At 40.4% G+C, this 23667-nt stretch overlaps 1 protein-coding gene across 2 annotated transcripts in view; it reads left to right on the forward strand.

Annotated features, from left to right (window-relative positions):
* Positions 1-23667, forward strand: part of ADCY5 (adenylate cyclase 5) — a 220690-nt gene that overhangs the window by 124800 nt on the left and 72223 nt on the right. For both annotated transcript variants that reach the window (XM_074145962.1, XM_074145963.1), the window contains exons 2-3: positions 3478-3627; positions 8686-8807. In XM_074145962.1, the coding sequence (XP_074002063.1) occupies positions 3478-3627; positions 8686-8807 (272 nt within the window). The remainder of the gene's footprint in view (positions 1-3477; positions 3628-8685; positions 8808-23667) is intronic.

Here is a 23667-nt window from a genome sequence, read left to right on the forward strand (position 1 = left end):
TCTAGGAGTTATATGTAAGCAAAATAGTCTTTTATAAACTATTAGTTTCCAAAATCAAAAGGGTAGGAATCTTCTTAGTCTAAATTTTTAGCTAGGCAGGGGAAGGAAATCAACTACAAAATAGACAACTGTATTTTCTCATTGCCTTGAACAGCTCTTCAAGCACAGATTGTCTGAAATAGTTGCCATAATATGTTTTTACTTTTCAGGCCATAAAGCTTAGGGAATCAGTTTTTTAATATCTACACATCTATCTTTCCTCCTGGGACTGAAGCTGGTTACCATAGCAAAATGGCAAGGGAGCTGATAAGCAAGTAGTACCATTTGGCATACAGGATATAAATTTATTTTATTAAGACACAGAACAGCGAAAAAAATTAATGAGATTAGAAAGCTTTCTTCGGTTTTTTTTTTTTTGCTTTAATATATTTTAAAACACCTCTGAAGAAAATGATTGTGAGCAGATATTGAGCAAAATGGTTTTGCTCACATTACAAGTGTTGCTGCAAATAGTAGGAGCTTGAGTTTTAAATCTCTGCAGATCTTTCAACATTACACTGTAATTTCTCCCCTTATGTTTCAGGGTGTTGCAAAGATGCCATACTGTGGATTAAATGAGCTTCTACTTAACAGAATAAATATGGATGTCTCTCCCCTGCTACTTAAAAATTACATTGCAATATAGTTCTTATTCCTACTTGATGAAGCATGGTCATCTGAGTCCCTTGGGTTTGTGTAAAATGACGTCACTGAGTGCTGAAAAGTTAAATTGCTTAGCGTTCCACAAACATTATCAATAATGTCAAGTCTGATGATGTTTTTTATACTCCTCTTTGACAATGTTGGTCTCAATAGATAATATGAATCGTGTGCCTTGAACTGTACAGTTGGGCTATTTAAGGCATCATCACAACAATGGTATCTTTATGGGTGAGCCCCACTGGGAGGACTTTTTGTTGGCACCAAGATATACCCCCAAAAAAGCTTGTTTTCAGGACTGAGGTGCTCCTTTTTTTCTGCTAACTCCTGATATGTTGCCTGGCATCTAAACCACATTGTCTCCCATTCTTGGTGCAAGAGTTGAGTCACTGTTTTGGGGAATTTGTTTTGGGTTTGCGCTGTTGATTGTAAGAGAAACGAAGTCTCAGATTCTTGGGGTAGAACATAAAACTGCATATTTCTTTACAATCCTCTGCACTCTCAGTTTTATCCATTTCAGATATATGGTGGGTGCTTATGCTGTTTTATATGCCCTGACAAATTTTCCACTTACCGAACAACTGAATAGCTCCAATAGAGAGGATTTGGGAGTCTTGCTGTAATCTGGCCATGTGAAAGATGCTATTTATTGTTAACCCCTTTGAGCCCATAGTAACTGTATTGAGCTTGTAGAAGGGTTGTTCACAGGCTGTGAGTCACAAACAGTGCAGCCATGGAGCAGGAATCAGAGTAACTCCTAGGAAAACTATTTCTGCTCTCTTTTAAAGATGTTTCTTCATTATAATAAACACTACTGGGTTTTTTTATATTATGGGAGGATTTTTCATACTTAAAAATTCTCATTATCGGCAAAAAATACCATCAAATGCCTATTGGATGCAGCACTAGGTTAGGGTAACTAGACAGGATCTGGGTGGTAGTTGGCTGGTATCTGATCAGATCTGGGGAGAAATGAAGGATCTTGGATCTGGCAGGATCCAGCCAGCCTCAGAAGGAGCTGAATCAGAATATAATTGTGAAGGGAATGTGTGATCAGGGTTTATTTCATGTTCATGTGTATGACCTGCACCTTCAATAGCCCTATCTGTCTCTGAATTGTGGACTCTTTGGATGAAGGGAGCAATCTATAGGGAATGGGAATAGTTTCCTACTTGGAAATCAGTTATATGCAAATACATATATCTGGCATTGATGATAATCACCAGTGGGTATCTGTGCAGGTTATTGTATTGTAGTATGAGACATAAGTGTGGGAATTCACTGTGGGGCCATAGCCCAAAATGCAGCACTTTGATGCAGGAGCTTGGGAAGTTGGAGTGTTGCCATCTACTGGCAGCCGTCCACAGAGAGGAGAAGTCCCTCAGCTAGCTGTAGCTTAAGGTGTTGCTTATTTTGCGCCGAAAGATGAGTTTTTTCTGCCTAAATCCTGTTTCAAGGCAGAGTTGTTAATAAAATCATTGTTGCTGTCCTTAGTGTGTGGAGGTAGTCAAAGAGTTAGAGTAATCCCAGTGGGGTTTCTTGGAGAGGTTGTTATTCTTTGAGATGTGGATCCGTGTTTGACACAAGGAGGGCTCCTCGCTCCTGCACAGTGACCAAGTTGGTCTGGGGAGCCCTGAGCACCCCCTGTGACCTCATGGCTTGCCCTTCCGAGCCTGACTACGTATTTTCAGGGAATGGGCTGGGCTGGAAATTACATTTTTTATCTGCAGTAAAAAAGTAATAAAGGTGAAGGGTATATTTGGACTCATTAGGGAATAGATCAAAGATCCATATTTTTAAGAATCCTGCAGGTCTGGCAATGTTTCCCTCTGGAAGAGATGAGAGGTGTTTCAAATAAATCTGTCCTCAAAGGGAGATGCAGAACAGCTTGTGCAACTCTCAAAAAGTTATACTGTGACTGACCTCTGTTAAGGGAAATGTTTACATGATACCATCAGATGCAGTTTTGAACATTTTTCATGAACCAAATGCCACCAATGGGCATGGATATGTTTTTTCCTTTTAATAAAAAGATAGTTGGGAAATAAAAGATTGCAGCCCTAGTTTTCAGCAAAAGTTATGTGACTGCTTCCTTACAAAACATAACCCATATGGAAGCAGAAGAGTGATGTAGCTCTTCCTTTGTGTTTGTCCAGTCCAAATATGCTTCAGACTTAACAACTCGTTCTATAGTCATGTTCACAGAAATGTAAAAACATTGGTTGGTTTTTTTTTTTTTATCTAGGAACATAAAATTTTGAGTTGGAACTAGACTAAAAGAGATATTTAATAAACCTTATGACTACCAACATTTTCCCTTCGGTATTTTAAGCACCATTTCAAAATAATGGTTTAATGTATCTTTGATATGTTTTCAATACAGATATGTAGGTACACAAACATGTAAATATTTGTGTTCCTCTGTCAGACCTGTCTGCAGGAGTCTTAGCTGACAGAGCAATGATGCATTTTTAGATAGATTTCTGTTGCAGTAGTTCCAAGATACTGGATTACCAAAAGCAAGATTACAGAATTACCAGTGGAATTGTATTTTTTACCAGTGAAGTAATACACACTGTTATATATTTGAGGCCATATATGGAAGTTCTATATTTTAAAGACTAGAGAAGCAAAATACACTGGAATTAAGAGCTTAAGGTTTAAGCATGACTTGGATTAAGGAGTCGTGGAAGGGGGTTCTGGGTGGTGCTTTGTTACTGATGGCAGGTTTCCAAAGTGTAACCAAATATTTTTCTTTTTTTTTTTCTTTTGTTGCAGCTGGTCTCCAATGTTCTCATCTTCTCCTGTACAAACATTGTAGGCGTGTGTACCCATTACCCAGCAGAGGTGTCCCAAAGACAGGCTTTCCAGGAGACCAGGGAATGCATACAAGCCAGGCTGCATTCTCAAAGGGAAAACCAGCAGCAGGTAAGAGCAACAGTGGGAAATTAAAAAATGAAATTGCTGAAGCAGAATTAGCATGCTAATTGTTCTTGTAGGATGGGATTTGCAGGACTCTTGCTTCTCGACTAATCCAAGCAAGAACAGGCTGATGGTAGAGGGCAGGATTTTTAAAGCTTTGAAAGAGAACTCAGGGGAGTATTTCTCCGTCAATAGCCTGATGGACTTCTCCACAGACATCAACAAATCCTGTGGTCTATGCTCTGCGGATTAAAATTACACAGTACGCAGAGAATCTGCACCCATCATTGAAGGCACGTGTTGAATGAAGATGCAACACACAGGCTTCAGATTGACTTTGTCAGTTCAAAATGTGGTGTGTTTGTCAGCAAAGCCAACAGGTTCAGCCAGCAGGCTGAACGGTAAAAATTGATGCGCAGAACATACTGTCCCTTGATGCCTCCAAAGAGGTCTTTCTGCCTTTCCCAAAGGTTCCTACCTGCTTGCACACCTCTGTATACCTTATAGGCCTCAAGTGAATTGTATTTGTTCAAAAAATAAGATTCATTGTCAACTTCAATGGGTTTTTGCTATAAAAAGACCTGTTGCTGCCAGCGTACAGCCTAGTTGTCAAGGGTAACGAACATATCTACTCCCCTAATTCATTTGTGGGTTCTCTTGCAACAACTCACTGGTGTCCTCAGAATTAGATACAAAAGACCATTTGGGGCAGCTTGACTATTCCCTTGCTAACATACATTTCTGCCCTGCAGTACATTTCGTAGTGGTCTGTCCAGTCCAATTTGAAATTAATCATGAAACAGGGCTTCCATTCTTCCCTTGGGAGATATCTCAAGAGCTTGGTTGTGGGTTTGGGGAAGAGGTTAGCGGAATGAATCAACTGGAGTGTCTTTGCATCTCTGTGGCAACACAGTTTAATTTTCCCTCATGTCTCAGTCCATCTGCATCTATGGATTTGTCTTTTGGCAGTGTTTCATAAGGTACTTCTGGCTGACATACTTGCTGTTTAACCCTTTCTGTGAAATAACATGTACACATGCTTTATTTTGATAGTATATGTATGAAAACAAGATTCATGCTCAACGCTTCTTTTTCCTTTGTAACGAATGTAGTCTCAGAAAGATGAAACAAGCAACCGCTCCTCCTTCTGCACCTTGAAATGGAGGAAAGGAGTGAGCCAAGAGAGTACCCCCTTTCACTTACTGATTACAGTTCTGTCCTCCCTGCTGAGAGACTGCCTTAGCAGCATGGCTCAAATGATTGTCCTGTTCTGGATTTAGGAGCTTCTGTGTCAGAAGTAGTTCATGAAAAAAGCCCTGACAAATGCCCTAGCTTTATGGCTTTTTCTCCTTCCCCTCCCCAGAAAGTACCGTACAGAAGAGAGCCAGGACATCAGAAAAACATGTGTAAAAGCGAGTCACTTAGAAGTACCCTGCAGTACTTCCAGCAGTAATTGTGGGTCCTGGCAGCTGGGCACTTCTCCTAAGATTATTTACTCCTACAGCCTGCACTGACATTGATCTCCAGGTTCAGTTCGGATGCATCTGTATGCATAATGCACTGAGGTAATCTTGAGGTGACAGCAGACACAAATAAGGGCAGCTCAGCCCGCATCTGGGAGAGCCGGTCTCCAGACAGGGGTGGAGGGAAAGACAGCTGCACAGCCCAGCATTGTTATCGTTGCTTGCCTGTTTCTGGAGATCTGATGGTACTCCTGTGTGCCATTCTCTACTAAAGGCAGGCAGATTATCTCCGGCAAAAGAATGTGTGTCTTCCTTTATTAAGTATCTACCAGCACCCAAAATTAGCAAGAAAATAAATCAAAATCCAGAATGTCCAATGGAGACAAGAGACTTCATGTGATTTTATTGTTTGAGATAAGCTAGGGCAGAGCCATAACAGGAATCACTGTTGCTTGCCTAGAATAAAATACTCTTGGGTGAAAAAACAGGTGTTCTCCACAATCTGTAGTGAGCAAATACTTAGGATTTGAGATCAGGACTGCACAGTTTTACTTCTAGCATTGCTTGTCTTTTATCTCTGAAAAGTTGCTCTCCTCTTTTTCATCTCTGCGTCACTTAACTTGTGGTGAAAAATAAGTGTTATTGAACCTGAGGACAAATGGATAGTCGTAAGACATTAATTATTTGTAGGGCTTTGGGGTCATCTTGGGAGAGTATGACATAAATAGTTAAAATTCCTATGTAGTACAGTCATTGTAGGGATGTGTGTGCCCATGTGTATGTATATCTATGTGTACATATGTAAACAGAATAGATCTGTATTGTATTCTTTCATCTGTGCCTATTCTAGACACTGGTGCTCCTCAGGATGCATTTGTTTAATGTATAATTCAGTGGAACTATACTTGCATCTTATTTTGAAGTGAGAATTATATATGAATTTGCTGTTGCTTTTTTTTTTTTTTTATCAGGTCAGACTGCAGCCTTGTTATACTTGTAAAACAGCAGTCCCAGTCACCTCACTGGTGCATAATAAGTGATTTTACAGTGAGGGTTGCAATACTTTCTAGTCATTATAGCAAAATGAAAATTGTACTCTAGTGGAGACTTTCATTTCTGTGCTCCATTTGAAATAAAATGTAAGGATTTTGTTGTTTTGAAGGTCTTTCAATATGGCTTCTGCTTTACAAAGGCACTTGTTACATCCTCCTTCTGTTAGCTTCAGAGGTTATTTTCAGTGATTGTGATGCTCCCAACAAACAGAATAAAGATAACGGTTAACTTTGTAACATGGCTCAACTTCCTAATTAGTTGCTGCATGAAGGGAAGTTGTGCTACATGCATTTGTTTCACTTGATAAGTCTATCTTATTCCCTGATTGGTGATATTTTAGAGCGGTCTTAGTTCATCTCCTGGAGATTTCAAGTGTCTTGAAAATATTGGTGATTTAATCTGGCAAGTGCCCGTGGTGTCAGAAAGAGTAGGGGTGGGGGCTCTCAAGCAAAAGTTACGCAGAAATATATGTGAAAATCTCTTGGAGTATTAGTAAGAGAAACTCGGTCCCCTGAACGTGTCCCCGTTTTGCAAGCAAGTAAAAACAAACCATCCCTCCACACTCTTGTGCCTACAGGGGATGTTCCAAACCTGTGGGTGCCCCTGAGTTATTTAGGGGATGTGTAAAGTCACATGTAAAAAGCAGCTTTCACACATTTGAGGATGCCTATTATAATATGCAAATGACAACAGCGTATACACCAGTTACTCTGGCAAGCATACAAATGTGTTGTGCTTTTGCGCTCAAGGAGTACGCTAATAGCTGGCAGAAGCCTGAGGACACGTACATGATTCATGATCTTTTTTAAAAAACAATTTGGATATGTAACTGTTAGCACCTGCAGTATGCTAGTGAAGGTGAGAGTGCTTTAAAAAACAAGTACCTTGTGAGGACTTCTGCAGTTTTGAGCAGAGGAGATAGAAATCCCTCCAACACATTGTTTTCTGTGTTATTACCTCTTCAGGGACCGCAGGCAAGAATCAATCTCTTTAAGGTACACATTGAAGGGGGAAAAAAAAAGAAATACTGGGCAGCGCCATAGACTATAAAACGTCTCAGTGCACGCTGAGCACGTTTCCAGTGAGTTAATCTTCCTCTGGTTCCCCCAAAGTTCCTCTCTCTCCTTAGAGGAAGAAATATATGGGGAACTTTCAGTTAAAACTAGAAATTAGAAACCAGGAATGTGTCTATAACTATAGTATGGGCAACAGGTTTGGTGACATGAGTAATTAGTACAGATTGCTGACCCCTCTGAGTCAGGACTGCGTTTGAGCCCTACTGTTCCCTGTGTTGTTGAAAATTAATGAGCTGTTAGATAAGGTTAGGGACCTTCGTTTATGCCACATTGTGTCTATATCATCAGGAAGGAAGGCCCTTTTCTTCCCTCTGCTCACTGTGGGGAAAGAAAAAAAATAAAGATGAGAACGGCCCAAGCTTTTTGGATTCTATTCCAGAACACTTCCAGTAGGTTGGGCCGCAGTGGAGCTGATCCCAAAGGAGATGCTCCTCACCTTCTTCAGCCATAGCAAAAACTTCTTTTGAACTGCAAGGCATGTGAGTGGGAATAAACTGAAGGTCTGGGCAGAATTTCTCAGGTGTGATTCCTGAAATACACAAATGCATCCCTGGGGCACATATTACCTGCAGATTTAAATTCTATAGCCTCTGCATGAAATTGCCACCAAATTTAGAATAATAACAAGCACGGGTTTTTGTGTGAGTTTTTAGGAAAATTACCAGAAAGTCATCATTTTGTCATGTAACTAATTTTTGCCTAGCATGTAAAACTATATACAGAACAGCTTATAAAATAATGTTATGAAAGTCACACTAAAGCTATTATCAATAAATAAAAGTACCAGGTGAAGGTGGAGAGCTGTGAAAAGTTGATGACAGAGGTGGTTATCGAAAATATTCTTGTAAGTGAGTGGGGTTTACAGGTCTTAATGCAATTGGGCACTAATAGTGTTTTTAAGTGTAGAAGTATAATACAGCATTGTATTAATTTTAATGCAATTTTTGTCAGGGCATTCCTATTGACTTTTTAGCTACTAAGAACAGGTTTGTGCCTGTTGGGGGAATGTGCTTAGATGATTAGATAGGAAAGGAAGGAATTTTAAATGGTGCCCAAGGGTATCAGTCCTCTGGTATTATGTGAAGGAGGACTTCATGGTGGTGTGGAGAGGCTGCGTGGGAGATCAGACAGTATCATTTATCTGAGTCCTTCCAAGAACAGAGCACAGGCACTTTTTGAGTTACATGGCTCCATCATTTGCAAGAATTGGCAACCATGAATCACAAGCCCAGTGAAGCTGGGATGAAAAATCATAATTTTTCCTCTAAAATCATTGAATTCTTATTGTGGGGTTGGGACAGAATTGCATATGACTTGTTGGGAGATCAGCTGCTGGGTTTATGGAGACCGTTTCCCTTGGTTGTACTCATCTCTCACCAAACTGATGACTCATTTCTCCCCAGTAAGAAGCAAAGTGTGTTTGTTAACTGGGCAGCAGGTGTTTTAATTGGTTCATCTGTCTGACTCCACAGGAGCGTCTCCTGCTCTCTGTACTTCCTCGACATGTTGCCATGGAGATGAAAGCTGACATTAATGCCAAACAGGAAGATATGATGTTTCATAAGATCTACATCCAGAAGCATGACAATGTCAGGTAAGAACAGCAGCCCGTCTTCCAGCTTCTGGGGAGGAGGGACCCTCCCAGTGCTTGGCACTTAACACCCAGGGAAGACGAGGGCGACACATAATTCACAATAACTGTAAAGACTCTAAAGTGTCACCAAGTGACTTTTGAAAGTTTGTTTATAGCATGGGGGGAGGATTGCCACGTTTCTGCAACATCTTCCTCTGAGAGACAACATTAACTGATCTCTTTTTTCAGTTCTTTTTTTTTTTTCTTCCTTTCCTAGAGTGAGTCTCAGTGGTTTGGAGAAAGTGGTATATTTGGGTTTGGTTGTTTTTTGACAGCTACAATCACCCTTCTGATAAGCCATGATGGGATGCAAGTTAAAGATTGGCAATGCTTTCCATGGGGTGAACTGCAGAGCCCAACTTGAGGTTAAGATCACCTGGAGTGGTCTCTGCCAGTTGGGAATTACAAGCAGAGGGTCCATTAGTGATAGGCCTTGATCCTGCTTAGTCACCCAGCGACGTGTTACTTCTTGGTCTACCTGGATGAGCAGAAGAAATGATATCCAATCTCTGGCAAGTCATGCAAAATCAAACCCAGTCTGTGTTGCTGGGATAGTCCAACCCTATGAGCTTCTGAACATCACCAGGTTCCCATTGTTCACTTCCCAGGGAAGAGACAATAAAGTAGCACTTTAGTTGCTTGATATTTTATGATTATTGCTGCAGTTACAAAGTTCAGTTTAACTTAACCTTGATGCATTTTACCTCTCCTGTTGTACCTGACCTCTTTGGGGATCACTTATGTCTCTTCTAAGCCAGGTCCTAGACCTGTGTAACAGCTCTCTCAGTCTATAAACACTTCTAATGAGACACAGGGACTGGGGACAGAGAAGTCCCTTCTTCCCCGCTCTATCTCCCTTTCCATCAAGAGGTTTTCCTCTAAGCTGCTTGTGTAGCCTTCTCTCTTAGGTAGCTTTAAGTATGTTGGTGAATTATATTTTCTGATACTTTGTGCTCAACAAATGGAAGTGGATTTCTTACATCTCTAGTATACCGCACCCTGCATAATCCCCAAGAGATGATGCAGTGAAATCCACATGACATTCTGAAGCATTTGAAGGCATTTCCTTAGCATTGAGGGTAGCAGGGGGAGGTAATGTACAAGCAGAAAATTGGGAGGAGGTTGCTCACTGTTGAATGCAGAGTCTGATATAAAACTCACTGAAACCGGGGCAAGTCTGTGTGCTGGCTTGGATAGACTTCAGTTCAGCCCTTCATATTTTTGGTTGTGACTCAGTAAACAGATAAAGATCCATTAGCAGTACTGAAGAGAAAAGCATTATCAGATATCAAAGACAATAATTGTTCAGTGTTGAAAAAGAAAGAATGTACATATGGTGATGAAGATGAGGGGAAGAGGCCATCCAGAATGTCCTCAGCAGAATATGTGCCACAGTAGATTAGTTTAGGTTTTGTCTTTACATTTATTTTTTCCTTAATGGCACTGAGCTTGTTCAAGAAGGTGCATAAATTTCTTGTGATATATGCCATTTGTGAATTTTCTTAATAGAGAAATTGCTTTTTTCCAGTACTCAAAGGTCAGCTTGACATTCAAACTGAATGCAATTCGTTAGACATGACATGAGACTAGTCAGTATGGTATTATAGACTTTCACATCAATTTCCATGTGTCATTATTTGTAGGTTTGAAAGTTGTTCAGTACAGTCAAATCTTGGTAAAAGTGATTATCCCTTTAGGATGATGTTTATTTGAAATTTTAACTATATCACTAAATAAACAATAATAAAATTAATTTACAAATTAACAGTTCTAAAGGGAGAGGGGAATCTGGTGGAATGATTGTGATTGGAAAAAATAGCCTGAAGATAGTGGCTGGCGTGGAGACATGGAGATCTCAAAAGATAAAACAAAAAATGATGCATGAAAGAGAGTATAGAGACAGAAAACAGTTTTTTGGTTATGGCTATGAAGTAACATAAAAGGTGAAATGTATACAGGTATATGCACCAATCAGTTCCTTGGACCATCCTGCTGGATTGCCAACAGGAAGCTTGCAAACATTTAGTTTTCACCTATTGTGTATTTATTGAATAATATGAACATTTCCATAATAGATTATCTGCTGTAGCCTAAAAGTAATTTTGACTTTGTTACTAATGGTAATGAGCGTTTAGGAATCAAGCCCTTGCAGGTGCTGTCTCCGGTGCAAAGGGAGGCTGAGGTCTCAAAAGATGTCAAAAGAATTTAAATGCTACCTTCCTCGAAGTATGGACTTCACGGTCTGTGCCTACGAGGTCCTAAATCAAAGCCCACTGAGATAATGGAAAAGGCTGGAAAAGGGAGATAAGAAATAGGAATAAAATAGTATATGTGCTAGAGCAAATAGAAGGTAACTTAGGAACAACTCATCTTCATGTACTTTAGGGAAATGAATAACTAAGTATGAATATTGAAAAAAGGAAACATGATTTGGAACAAATGACTCATTTCACACTAGGAGTTCAGCATGGAGCCTTTGCTCTTGCCTGGGTGCACTGAAACCACCTCTAGTGGGAATGACTGCGGATGATTTTGAAGCATTTATGTGCACACAGAAACACGCTGGTGGTGGGGGGTAGCGTCTCAATGATGTGGATTAATGAACTGGCTGAATAAAAGCAAGCATGCTCTTTACTTTTCGTGGGAAATGCTCAAGGGGAGGCTTTTGAGATGAGAACGCTCCAAGCAATTTTGTTTTGTTTTTGTCACTATTCAAAAATGTCATAAGCTCTAAGTTTTTATGAGCTAAAGGTTATTGTGTCAAGGCAATTGAGAAGTATGAGAAGTCGGTGCAAGGGTGCTGTGCCCAGCCATTGAATCTGGCTTCCTGTTGATGATTTATGAGCAGGAGCATTTCCTCTGCAGTTCATACAAGTGGGAAGGTCTGTGTGTCTGCACAGAGGTGCAGGTTTCCCTCCTCCATCAGCCGCATCCAGCGGACCTCTTCCCTCTCTCCCAGATTAGTTAAAAAGGGAGATTATAAATGAAAGTATAATGGATGGGAATTTTCATTAGCTATTGATTTAATAGTTTGATTGCCATCATAATGCATGGAGCCCAAGATCTTCATTTTTACTGGATCTTCAGGGTGAGGTTGCTCACCAATTTCACAGTCAATGTGGAAATAATGAGCCTCACTGATGCTGGAGGTTTCAATCCAGCCAGGTTTAACTTTGGCCCTTTGAACTGGGGAGGCGTTAGGAGCGCAGCCTCGTGCACTTAGCCTGGTTTGACATTTTGTGTGGGAGAAATGGTTTACTAAATTCTGTTCCAGACAAGATTAAATATTTTAATTTTCAGGGATGATTGGTTTTGGGCTTTTGGGACCACCTCTAATTTTAATTAAAAAACAAACCCAAACCACTCTACCAGCAGAAAATATTAGTCTAAAATTATGTGAAGTTACTGGGGGGTGGTGGTGTCTGTTTTAAAATGATGAGTCTTTAAATGACCAGTTCTTCTGTGATATGCTTAGTTTTAGATACTAGATTACATGCTTTTTTTTTCCTTATACAAAGGTTACACACTTTTTTTCTTAAGAAAAAAGAAGTCAATTTAAAACCTATGTAGAAAAGACATCTTCCTCAGGTGCCAGTAGTTGTTCTGTAAAACACAGCCATGATCCTTTAATAAAGGGTAGTTCTGCCGTGTTATTTCTTTTACTGTGTTATGCTTGACTTAGAGGGTGGGCTATCTCTCTATATGGGGAAAGATGATGGTTCTATGCAAAATACAGTGGTCTTTCTGACCTGAATGGGTAAAAGCAAATCTTTTTAGAGCCTTATCAGGACTTCCTGTGAATGAGTTCATAATCTCCTGCTTATTGTTATGGAAAGTAAAGTTCAGAGACTAATTTATCCACAATGAAAATATAATTTCCTGACATTTTTTGGCAGTAAAATTTGTTTCGGGATTATGTTCTTCTGAAGAATTTAGGGTGATGACAAAATTAAGATGCAGAGGTTTGGGGTTAATACACTCTTTTTTGATGCAAATGAACAGAACCTTTTAACAGAGACCGAAAACGTTCCCGTCCTGATTTATTGAATGAGAATTAACTTTGACAAATTCAGAATCTCAGAGTGTGATTTGACCTTTCCCACATAAGTGTGTGTTAAATATAAAGTCTATTGTCAAATGCAATCAGGAAAGGAGTTCCCAAGACTATGCAAGTAATTCTGGGTAAACAACAAGGTGAATTATGTAACTAAATTGGTTCATGTTATCATGAATGAGATTATGTCTGATAGACAAACCTTAAAATATGCATAGATAATATTGTTTATTGTGCTTCCCAGGCAGAATTTTAAATGTTTTACATTACTATTGCTATTTATAGTATCTCACAGCAGTGATAATGGCTTTAATGTTATCTAAGTTTGGCCAAATATAGTAATCTCTGTGCTATAAAAGGAGGTTTGAAGTCCTCTGTGAAGGGATAAAGGTTGGCTTTGTCATTGAAATTCCTTTGATGAACTGTTTCAAGAAGCTTATTTTAGGGCTGGCATCCAAGCGTGGTGAAAGTGACAGTTTCCTCTTTTCTCCCCTTCACATAATTGCCATGAATCATTTACTCAGCAACATTAACCTGATCTCAGAGTTTTTTAAACATCTTGACAACTCGAACTAAACCATTTGCAGAAATGAAACAGTCCATTTGCTTTCAGCTTTGTAAATCAAAATCCTTTTTAACTAGTTTTCTGATTTTATTATGTTCTAGTACCAAAAATTGTCCCCTTAAAAATGACCAAATAGTTGCACTTGTGAGTGCCGAGTGTCAGGATATATTCAGACCAGCCATGACAACTTAACCTCTTTGCCTTATAGGCATCGTGATGCTTAATTAGTTGCTGATGAAGTGTGTTAAATTCTTAGATTAAAAGGTGCTATGTAATTGTGTGCTGTGACATTTGTGAAAATTTCAACTAAGCAAACATCTTTTTCCTCCCTCCTCCCGTTGTCCTCGCACTCAGGACATCTAGTCTTGCGTTGCTTGGTGTTAAAGGGCTTATCAATAGAAGTACGAAGCTGAGCTCTGATCGCAGCTAGTAGGAGGGTTCCCAGCATGGAGCTGTAACTGGATATATTAGTGCTGGGACTTGCCAAAGCAATGTGCTGTTGAGTGGTATATTCTTTTTTGGTGAGTATAGGCATGAGGCTGTTTTCTCTGGCTTGCTAACAGTACCTTTTGAAATGCTAAATGGGTTTATAATGACCCCGGGCCCGGGTCAGACAGGGGGTTGCCTTTGGAAGTAGTTATGCCAATGGGCCGGTTTTGTTCAGGAGCTCATCCTGATTCTCTTTTCGTGCTTTTCCATGAGAGGTTGCTGAAGCTAAGCAGAAACCAGATTAATTTTACCATCTTTAATAAATAAAACTACAGTATGGCATGTATAAATTTCTGACAGTTCTTCCATGGCTTTTTTCAAAGATTCCCCAGATCTCTCATCTCAGCCAAAGTTTATGTAGCTTTAATTTCTACGGAAGGCCTCATTGCCAGGAAAGGGCAGGAGCAGTAACTGTTTTTAATACTTACTGTATAATCCATCTCCTTGCTTGTCTTCTCCTCTTTTGTGGCAGGAGGCAAAATGAAAATTGATGGTTTATGTTTGAAGATGAGGAAGAGCAGCAGGAAAAAGGAGAAGGTGCAAGAACAGGTTTTATCCACGTCTTGCTTCCTGGTACTGCTCTCCCTGCCAGTCCATGAGCTTCAATCCCCTCCCAAAATGTGTTCATGGGTCGGTTGGTTGTCTCTCAGCATCAAGTCTTAGCAAGTTCTCTACCTCCTTTTTTCTTCATTTGAGGCATATGCCCACAAAGCAGTAGAAGGTTATTTTTGCAGGTGTGGGGTGGGAACTGTGTGGGTTTCATGTGGGTTCAGGCCCCCCCTGCATTTAATTGCTGTAACTTCTGGTTGAGGCTGTAGGCTGAGAAAAGTGAGTAGGAGGGAAACGATCAGCTTTCCCACGCCTTTCCCCAGATGACAGCAGTGAATTTTACCTACACGGGAACTCTTCTATTTCCCTGTCAAGAGCCAGCTCCTGGGAACTTCACATGTGTCTGCCTGGAGTGAATCTTTGCTTTTTCATTTTCCAGAAAAATTAATGACTTTTTTTTTTTTAAGTTATCAATAACTTTTAGGAAGTGTGGAAGTAGGTTTCACCCATGGGTGAAGGTGAATTACTCTGCTCTTACTACCACTAATTGCTTGACTCTTCCTAGCCAATTTGTTGGTTTTGAGTGGAAAAGTCAGTATCTTTTGCAGAAAGGCGTTTAAGCTAAAATCCACGTCTAAAGGAATTTGTTTAGCTTGCAACCATTGTTACACCTGAACTTGTTACACATCAAAACTGTGCAATAAGTGTGGCTGTTAATATTTCACTGAATTTCACTGAATTTTCACTGAATTTTTAGAGTTGGAAGGGACCATAAAGATCACCTAGTCCAACTCCCCTGCTGAAGCAGGATTGCCCAGAGCATGTCAGAGCATGTTACTCAGGACTGCATCCAGGCGGGTCTTGAAAATCTCCAAAGAAGGGGACTCCACAACCTCCCTGGGCAGCCTGTTCCAGGGCTCTGTCATCCTCACCGTAAAGAAGTTTCTCCTCATATTTGAGTGGAACCTCCTATGTTCCAGCTTGTGCCCGTTGCCCCTTGTCCTCTCACTGGCAACCACTGAAAAGAGTCTGGCTCCCTCCTCCTTCAACCCACCCTTCAGATACTTATAAGCATTAATAAGGTCTCCCCTCAGCCTTCTCTTCTCCAGGCTAAAGAGTCCCAGCTCTCTCAGCCTTTCTTCATAAGGGAGATGCTCCAATCCTTGAATCATCCTCGTTGCCCTTCGCTGGACTCTTTCCAGTAGTTCCGTATCCCTCTTGAATTGGGGAGCCCAGAACTGGATGCAATACTCCAGTTGTGGCCTCACCAGTGCAGAGTAGAGGGGGAGAATGACTTCCCTTGACCTACTAGCCACACTCTTCCCTATGCAAAGGGGGTGTTTCAACCCAGGGTCACTCCTTTTTTTCAAGATATTTGCGTCGATGGTTCTTGAAAACTTTTAAGCCAAAGAATTGAGCAGGTTTATATATTTTATCAAATCTACTTCTTTGTGCATGTGCACAGCACCCTTTAAGAAGAATAAATACATACTCACTTGTTTAAATATTCATCTGGCTGTCTGCAAATCTTTCTTTTTGAACTGGGAATATATTGTGATCTTGGTCCCTGCTGGGAACTCCTGGTGTCTTCAGGAGCGTGAGAGAGCCTTGTACCCTCTGAAGAACAAAATAGATAAATAACTAGCTGCAAGGCACCCCGCTGGATGCATTACTTAAACACGTGTGTTGTAATAAAGATAACATCCCAAAAGTGCAGTGTGCCAGGTGACTGCAGATCTGCAGCCACCAGCAAGCCATCAGCAATTAGGAAGGGCCTGTGATGTATAATTCACACCCTGCTATTCTGAGTTTACACAAGGGTCTGTGAAGTTCACAGGGTGATGGATTGAAGAGTGTTAGATGTTTTAATGATGAAATACTGTGAATAGTAATTTGGAGAGAATAATGAAGGTGCCTGCAGAAGTTTACAGAGCAGTTTTAACTCATCAAGGTTATTTGGATTCTCTTTTTTCTTCAGTAGTACTAAAAATAAATAAATTTTTTAAAAATGTAAGTTTGCTGATTGGCGTGATAGTAAATTATAGTAAAAAAATGCATCAAATTATGTTTATTAAACTAGTCCACCACCAGTCTTCTATATTCTGGAGTTACATTGACAATTGTTACAAATTACAATTGAGTCTTCTCTGACCGAAACTTTACTTGCTTGTAGAGAATTTTTTCCTCCTGTAAAGACTCGGTTAATTTTCAGTTAACAAACTACTTAGTCATGTAGTTAACATTCAAAGTGGTTTTAAGAACATTGAATTTATTTAACATTTGAAGAGGTTCTTTCTTGTTAAAATCATCCTACCTTTTTGCTTCCTCCTTAGACTATAACGAGTGAAAAGGAAAATCAGTTAAACTTTTTTATTCAGTAATGCACTGAACTTTGCAAAACTATTTAAAGCCCTCTTACAGAAGCTCTAAAACAGAGGGACAATTTTGGATGAGGGTAGATTACTTCTCTTGTCTTATACTATATTTATATCCCTCAACAATTGTTGCTAATTTGTGCATCTGTTCTTACTGGTTTATATATAATTTTGACACTGGATAAATGATGAAGAAGAGACAAAAGCTGAAACCAATTAGTGGAGAAGAGCTCTCGAGTGGTCTGGTATCCTGTGGCTCAAGTTAGTGCATTGCTAACTTAAGTCTATGTCCTCCAGTAACTGAAAGTCATAGTATATGTTTTAAACTTCATCTTTTTTATTAAATTTGCTTGATACTAAGTGGTTAAAAAGTTAGGGAGAGGCTGATACTGACTGTGCAGACCACATGATTTCATAAATGGTGTTTCTATAAGAAAGCAGGCTAAGAACAGGTCGCTTCAGAAAGAGAGCTAAGGAAAATGAAAAGTAGCAGATGACTGCACAAAGCAGCAAAGGAGGCAAAAGACCAAAGAGATTAAATGAATTTCAGCACCCACACACACCATTGACTGGGCATTGGTCTTGTGGAATGATAGAGGTGCTTTTTTTAGAAAATTGAGATTTTTCTGCATGCATTTATGTTTCTGTTACAAAGCCCTAGAATGATGCACACAGCTTTAAATGGTGAGAATGAGGACTTGGAAGCTTGCAAATAGTTTTCAGAAATTGGAAAGAAGTGTATGTGTGATAAGCTTTAAGAGGCAAAAAAATACAGTAATGTAGGTATTATTTTTCCTGATACCATGGCCGGCAGGGATCTTTGTCCGTGCTTGCTGTATGTGTGTTTGGCAAATATCTGAGCCTCTCAAAGACACTGAGAAATTCTAAGGATGTTCTTGACCAGTAACCATGTCCCTGTTTGAGCCAGACTCCTAAATGAACCTCTTAAATGTATAGGAGGATCATCAGGGTTTGAAATCAGCTCCCTCAACTCCAGTTCTAAGCCCCAGGGGGTCAAATCTAAAAAACCTAGCACAGTGACAGCTTGTGAAACTTGGATCTATGTGACTTATGAGCAAAATATTCTTCCCTAGACTTGTGTTGCAGAAACCTCTCCAGTAACTGGCATGCAGAAGGCTGGATGATTATGGCTTTGTTCAGTTGTAAGATCATCTATAAATGTCTGTTTGTCCCCATCAGTACCTGTGCAGAGCATCTGAAGGCACAACTTGCCCTCCAACATGAAGGGGAAGGTTGAGTGTGTGAAGCAGTGGGGAATTTTTCGAGCAGAGATATAGTCATGACAGTTTTTTGATCCACCATGTCAGCTCGTTTGTCTGGGTTTTTTGTTGTTGTTGTTGTGGTTGGTTTGGGTGGGGTTTTTTAATTATTTTTTTTAACTTCCTTCACAAAGTCTGATAAATACACTGTCTCCGTTTCCTGCTCATTGCGGGGAATGTGTTACTAATAGGAGGTTACTAGGACAATCCTTCTTCTGACAGCTACTTAATTTCTGTTATCTCCAAGGCCTGGCAGACCCATACATCAGTGTTGAATGCAGTAGCAGTTTTGAGAGATGCTTTGTAACATCTTGGACAATGAAGGAGATGAGAGACCTATGTTGTAGAGCTGATGGGATATTTGCAGGCGGGGGAGGTAGGCAAAAAAGATGGAAAAGACCAAAAAACCTTGGAAAGCATGGAGCAAATTTAGCAATTGTTAGTAATGACTGGAGGAAAGGAGATGAGAGAATGGAAACCAGATGCATACAGTTTTAGACAGTGGACAGTTATGTGCCATAGCAGTTCTGGTGGAGAGCTGCCAATCTGGGGAGCATGCACACCAAAGCACTGCTGCTTTCTGCCATTGCTGTTTCCAAAGAATGAGCTAATAAGAATCAATTTGTAGAACAAAGCAAACAAAACTTTGGCTTCTGCTCAGGGGAACTTGAGCAATTCTAGTTACAGATCAGGCTTCAACAGAAGCCAAGTGCTGATCCATAAAAGTGTAATTATTCTGTTTCGTTTGGAACCTTTTGTTCTGGATTGCATTCAAAACTACTGTAAGCCCCTTTGTGAGATTCTTTTTCTTTCCAGGCAAGAGAAAAAGAGGCCTTTTGATTTAATAGTTCTACTTTGTTTCAATTAAAAAGGAGAAAAAAATCCACATTGTCCTTGCCTTTCTTCCTTACAAATCTCCCCTTCTGCAGAATAGCGGCCAGCAGGTCACAGTTTAGGATGACAGGTCTAACATAGAGACAAAGTTGTATTACAGAATATAAATCATAAGTGATACTGTATTTTAAGATCCAGTACTCTTTCTCATTTTCAGCTGCAAACTGAACAAAATTTTGTTGCTGAAATTGGAAGTGATTACAAATTTCTTGCAAAGCCCAGGAACCCTGAAATTGCAGATGTGACTCACCTGCTGAGCTCCTTTTCCTTGGAAGTATGTAATGGTCCAAGGAGTAAATTTAATATAGTATCTTCTCTGAAAGCTTAAAAACAACTGAAAAAAAAAAAAAAAAAAGAGAGAGAGAAAATAGTACTGGAGAACAACTGTACAAAACTAAAGCTGTGTTTAAGGATGAAATGTGTGATTTTGGTCTTGGATTCTGAGAACAGCATAGGAGGTTTAAAATATTTGTTCATCTGCTATAAGATGGCATGTCTGCTGAGAATCATCCAGGGCTACACTTTTCTAATGCAGAAGCCCAATATGGACTATATTAGCATTTATTAAATCAGTGTATTTCACTTAAATACATGCATTCACTGACTTATTTAAATGTCTTTTGTGGATTCTTTCATCTCTTTTCAGATTATTTTTCCTGCAGATTCAAGGATCATTTCTAGTGGAGGATCATAAAAGCTGTATTTTGTTGGCCTGTCATGTCCCGCAGCTTTATATTTTTCCATTATATATATCAGACACAGCATTTATTGTATTACTAATAACAGAACAAATTCTAAGTCATCTTGCTGGATAATGGGCGCTGCCTAGAAACACCTCCTTGCATTTTTATAGAATCATAGAATCGCTTAGGTTGGAAAAGACCTTTAAGATCATCAAGTCCAACTGTTAACTCAGCACTGCCAACTTCAGCACAAAACCGTGTCCCTTAGCATCACATCTACCCATCTTTTAAATACCTCCAGGGATGGAGACGCAACCACTTCCCGGGGCAGCCTGTTCCAATGCTTGACAACCCTTTCAGTGAAGAATTTTTTCCTAATATCCAATCTGAACCTCCCCTGGCAAAACTTGAGGCTCTTTCCTCTCATCCTTTCTCTTGTTACTTGGGAGACGAGACCGACCCCCACCTCTCTACAACGTGCTTTCAGGTAGTTGTAGAGAGCGATAAGGTCTCCCCTTCAGCCTCCTTTTCTCCAGGCTGAACAACCCCAGCTCCCTCAGCTGCTCCTCATAAGACTTGTTCTCCAGGCCCCTCACCAGCCTCACTGCCTTTCTCTGAAGGTGCTGTAGCACTTCAATGTCTTTCTTGTAGTGAGGGGCCCAAAACTGAAGAGAGTATTTGAGGTGGGGCCTCACCAGTGCCGAGTACAGGGGGACGATCACTTCCCTGGTCCTGCTGGCCACACTATTCCTGATACAAATCTTTAGTGCCTTACACTCACAAACTCCTGTGTAAGCATCCACTGCTACCAATCAACCCCACAGAGGAGGTTAGGCTGGGGAATGGAAAGGCTAAGATTGATAGTGATTTCTTTTATTTTTCTTGGTAGCGAGGCTGATTAGAGCTCAGAAATGCCTGGCTCCCATTACAGAAACGTCCTAACGACTAGACCTTGAAGGCTCTGCCCTGCCCGCGCTGCAGAGGAATTGTGCAGAAGGAACAAGCAGGGAGTGTGCAGAAACACATGCCCTCTTTGTGCTGGGGACTTCTCGTGACTGCTGGCTGTATCTGCAGGGGGAATTAGCACTACATTTCAGCTGGGCGGCCACATCAAACGGGCGTCTTTCTGTTCCTCACTAAAATGAAAACCCATAGAAATTAATTAACTCAGTTGACATTCCAGGTGGCAGAAAGTAAAACACAGAGGTAGTGAAGATGTGAAGAGACACAAGTGGTGGGGCATGCCGTGCTCATCTGGGAGTGCAGAGGCTTGGCCCACATGCTGGTGTAGGTTATCCAGATTCGGTTTTCCCATGTGCCAGAGGGCCTTTGAGGCCACATCTCCTAGGAGAGGCCCTCACTGAAGAAGGCGTTCTCATTCTCTTTTGTTAACTCTGTTTCTTTTTTTTATATAAAAGAATCAAACCCTGGAGCAGCAGCTTGAATCCCACTGTCCCATGTCACAGCACGCACCGTAATCAGCAGGGCAGAGCAGGGCGCTTGCTGTCTCTGCCTCTAATTATTCTGAGTATTTTATATGTAATGAGCAGCTGCAGCATGAGGTCCTGAGGGCACCCCAGTTCCCAGTCCAAAATAGCCTGTTGTCCAGTTCAGGCTGGATTCAAGCAGAGGAAAAATCAGATTCACGTTTTCTCACTTCTCACATGAAGGGTCTTAAGAGACAGTCTCCTTGCATTCTCACTCCAGTTACTCATATATAGAGAGCAGGCATTTGCAGCATACTAAGGAATCAGGGATACAAATTTCTTTGTACATTTCTGTCCCTTAAAGATGTGCCAGTCTATTGTCATGGGCCAGTGGTGTTTTAGCTGGCAGGAATCGGGGCTCCCAGCAAAGATTTGGCTACTGTCATGTAGCAGGCAGCGAGGATGTGGTAGGGATGTTCTTAAATGCTGGACACATATCCTCTTTTATTGCAGCTGCTGATTTAGTCTGAGCCCTGTCTGTATTTCTTAACTGAAAAAAAAAAGAAAAAAGAAAACCAAACCAAACCCCAGTGAAGTATTCCTGTAAGATGCTATCATGAGGCTCAAACTCAAGTGAAAATTTGTCTGCTGGGTTTTCTAGCCTCAGTGGTCCTTGATTAACCACAGCATGTCTGAAGTAATCAGGAGGGGCAGAGGCCAGTGGGATGCTGAGGATTATTTGCCTTTGACTGCTGTTAAGTTTTTTTCTGGCTCTGTTTGTAAGGATTCTGGTGACTGGCTGTTGTCAGCAGGATTTTTTTTCAGTTGCATAAGGACTGAGAAAACAGTATCTGTCTGACTCTTCCACAGTGAATGGCTTTCAAGTTAAGCCATGGCTACAGTTATTGTGCTCTAGCTGTGACACTATAAATAAAGTTATTAACAGCAATATGTAAATGGGTTTCTATTTTTGTGCCCTGTATTGTTTGCAAAATCTAGGGCAGTTATTCAGTAAGAATCATCTGCTATTTAGCACTGAGCCTACCAGCATTTGATGCTGTGTGGGCTGCTGCTTTTTCCCCCCACTTTCTTTCTTGCTTTGCAATGGCTTTTAGAATCCGGCTCCTTTGCAAGTTTGTTTATTGTGGTATATAAGAAACAGAGTAGCTGTTCTAAGCATTTTCAGGCTTCCGGAGAGTGGCTTGCTACTTAAGAATAGAGAATGGGCTCTTGATATCTGAACTATAGGAGCATTAAAAATGGCTACACAAACATCAAATACCACAGCTGCTATTTGCTTTAGTGCGCATCTTGCAAATTCCAGTTTGTTCAGAGATCTTTACGGTTTGTGTTTTGTTTGCGTGCTCTGTTTCCTTCCGCTCCCCTCTCCATCGCTCCGGATCATCCTGACAGCCTCGGGCCGTGCTCGGGCTGGAAACTTGTACAGCGTTAATTCGTGCAGTTATGGTGCAGCCCCCGGGGGGACAGCACGGATATGTTGTTTTAGAAACACTTTACTACAGTCATGGCTACTCCTATCTGGAAAAGCAAATTATTCTAATCCAAGGCATCTGTTTAGAAACCTGAATGCGTCTGTGCCAGGGACAGGAGCTCTCTTGCTGTTAACATATGTACTCTAGAAGACATTTCACGTGAGACAGTTTGTTCAAACTTCTTCCTGCTCTGCAAGTGAGTTTAACTCTGGCTTCCCCGAATCCCCTACGGGGAAAGTCCCGACCTGTTTGTCCTGTGACTCATTAGCCACAATTTTATTGCGGGCTGTGTTAACCTTCAGATGGGCATGTGTCCTCCATGGCACTTTAATTCCATTTCATGCGGCTTTGTGAAAGGCCACTGTAACGTTGGGACACCAGCAGACTGTGTCTCCAGTTTCATTCCTTGCTTGAAGTAGTGGTTAGTTTTATGGTGTATATATAACAGAGAAATATACAGAATTGTTTAGAAGTTGTGACACCCGCTGTTCTGAACTGAACTGCATTTGTCCTTTCAAATGCCAGGCACTTAATTTCATTTTTTTTTTTTGTTTTTAGTCTTCAAGCCAAAATTGCTGCTACTGTAATGGCATAGAAAGTAAGCAGAAATTAGCTAGACTGGTTTTGCATAGATGTAGAAAGGTCTGACACAGTAACTTTCCTCTTATTTTTATGGTCTGAGACACATTACTATAATATATATTTTAAGTGGTCTCTGAGGTGGCTTTCTATGCTATAGAAAAGATCTGGTCAGACTCTATTGATTTTATTGGTATTAGTTCACTGGTAAACTAATAACTGTTTACAGGAACTTCATTTGGAGATGGTATTTTGCGAATATTGAGAGTAGCAAGCAAATGGCTTAGTGAAATATCTTAATGCATTAACACAGAAATTAAATTTTCCAATGGAAAATGCAAGAGAAAAGCCATTTCTTTATATGCAGATCTATTATTCTGGTGGTGGAAATTACAGTAATTCTCTTGAAATCAAGTTAAAATTATATGCCTGT

This window comes from Numenius arquata, chromosome 3 (assembly GCF_964106895.1).
Source record: "Numenius arquata chromosome 3, bNumArq3.hap1.1, whole genome shotgun sequence".
Taxonomy (NCBI): Eukaryota; Metazoa; Chordata; class Aves; order Charadriiformes; family Scolopacidae; genus Numenius; species Numenius arquata.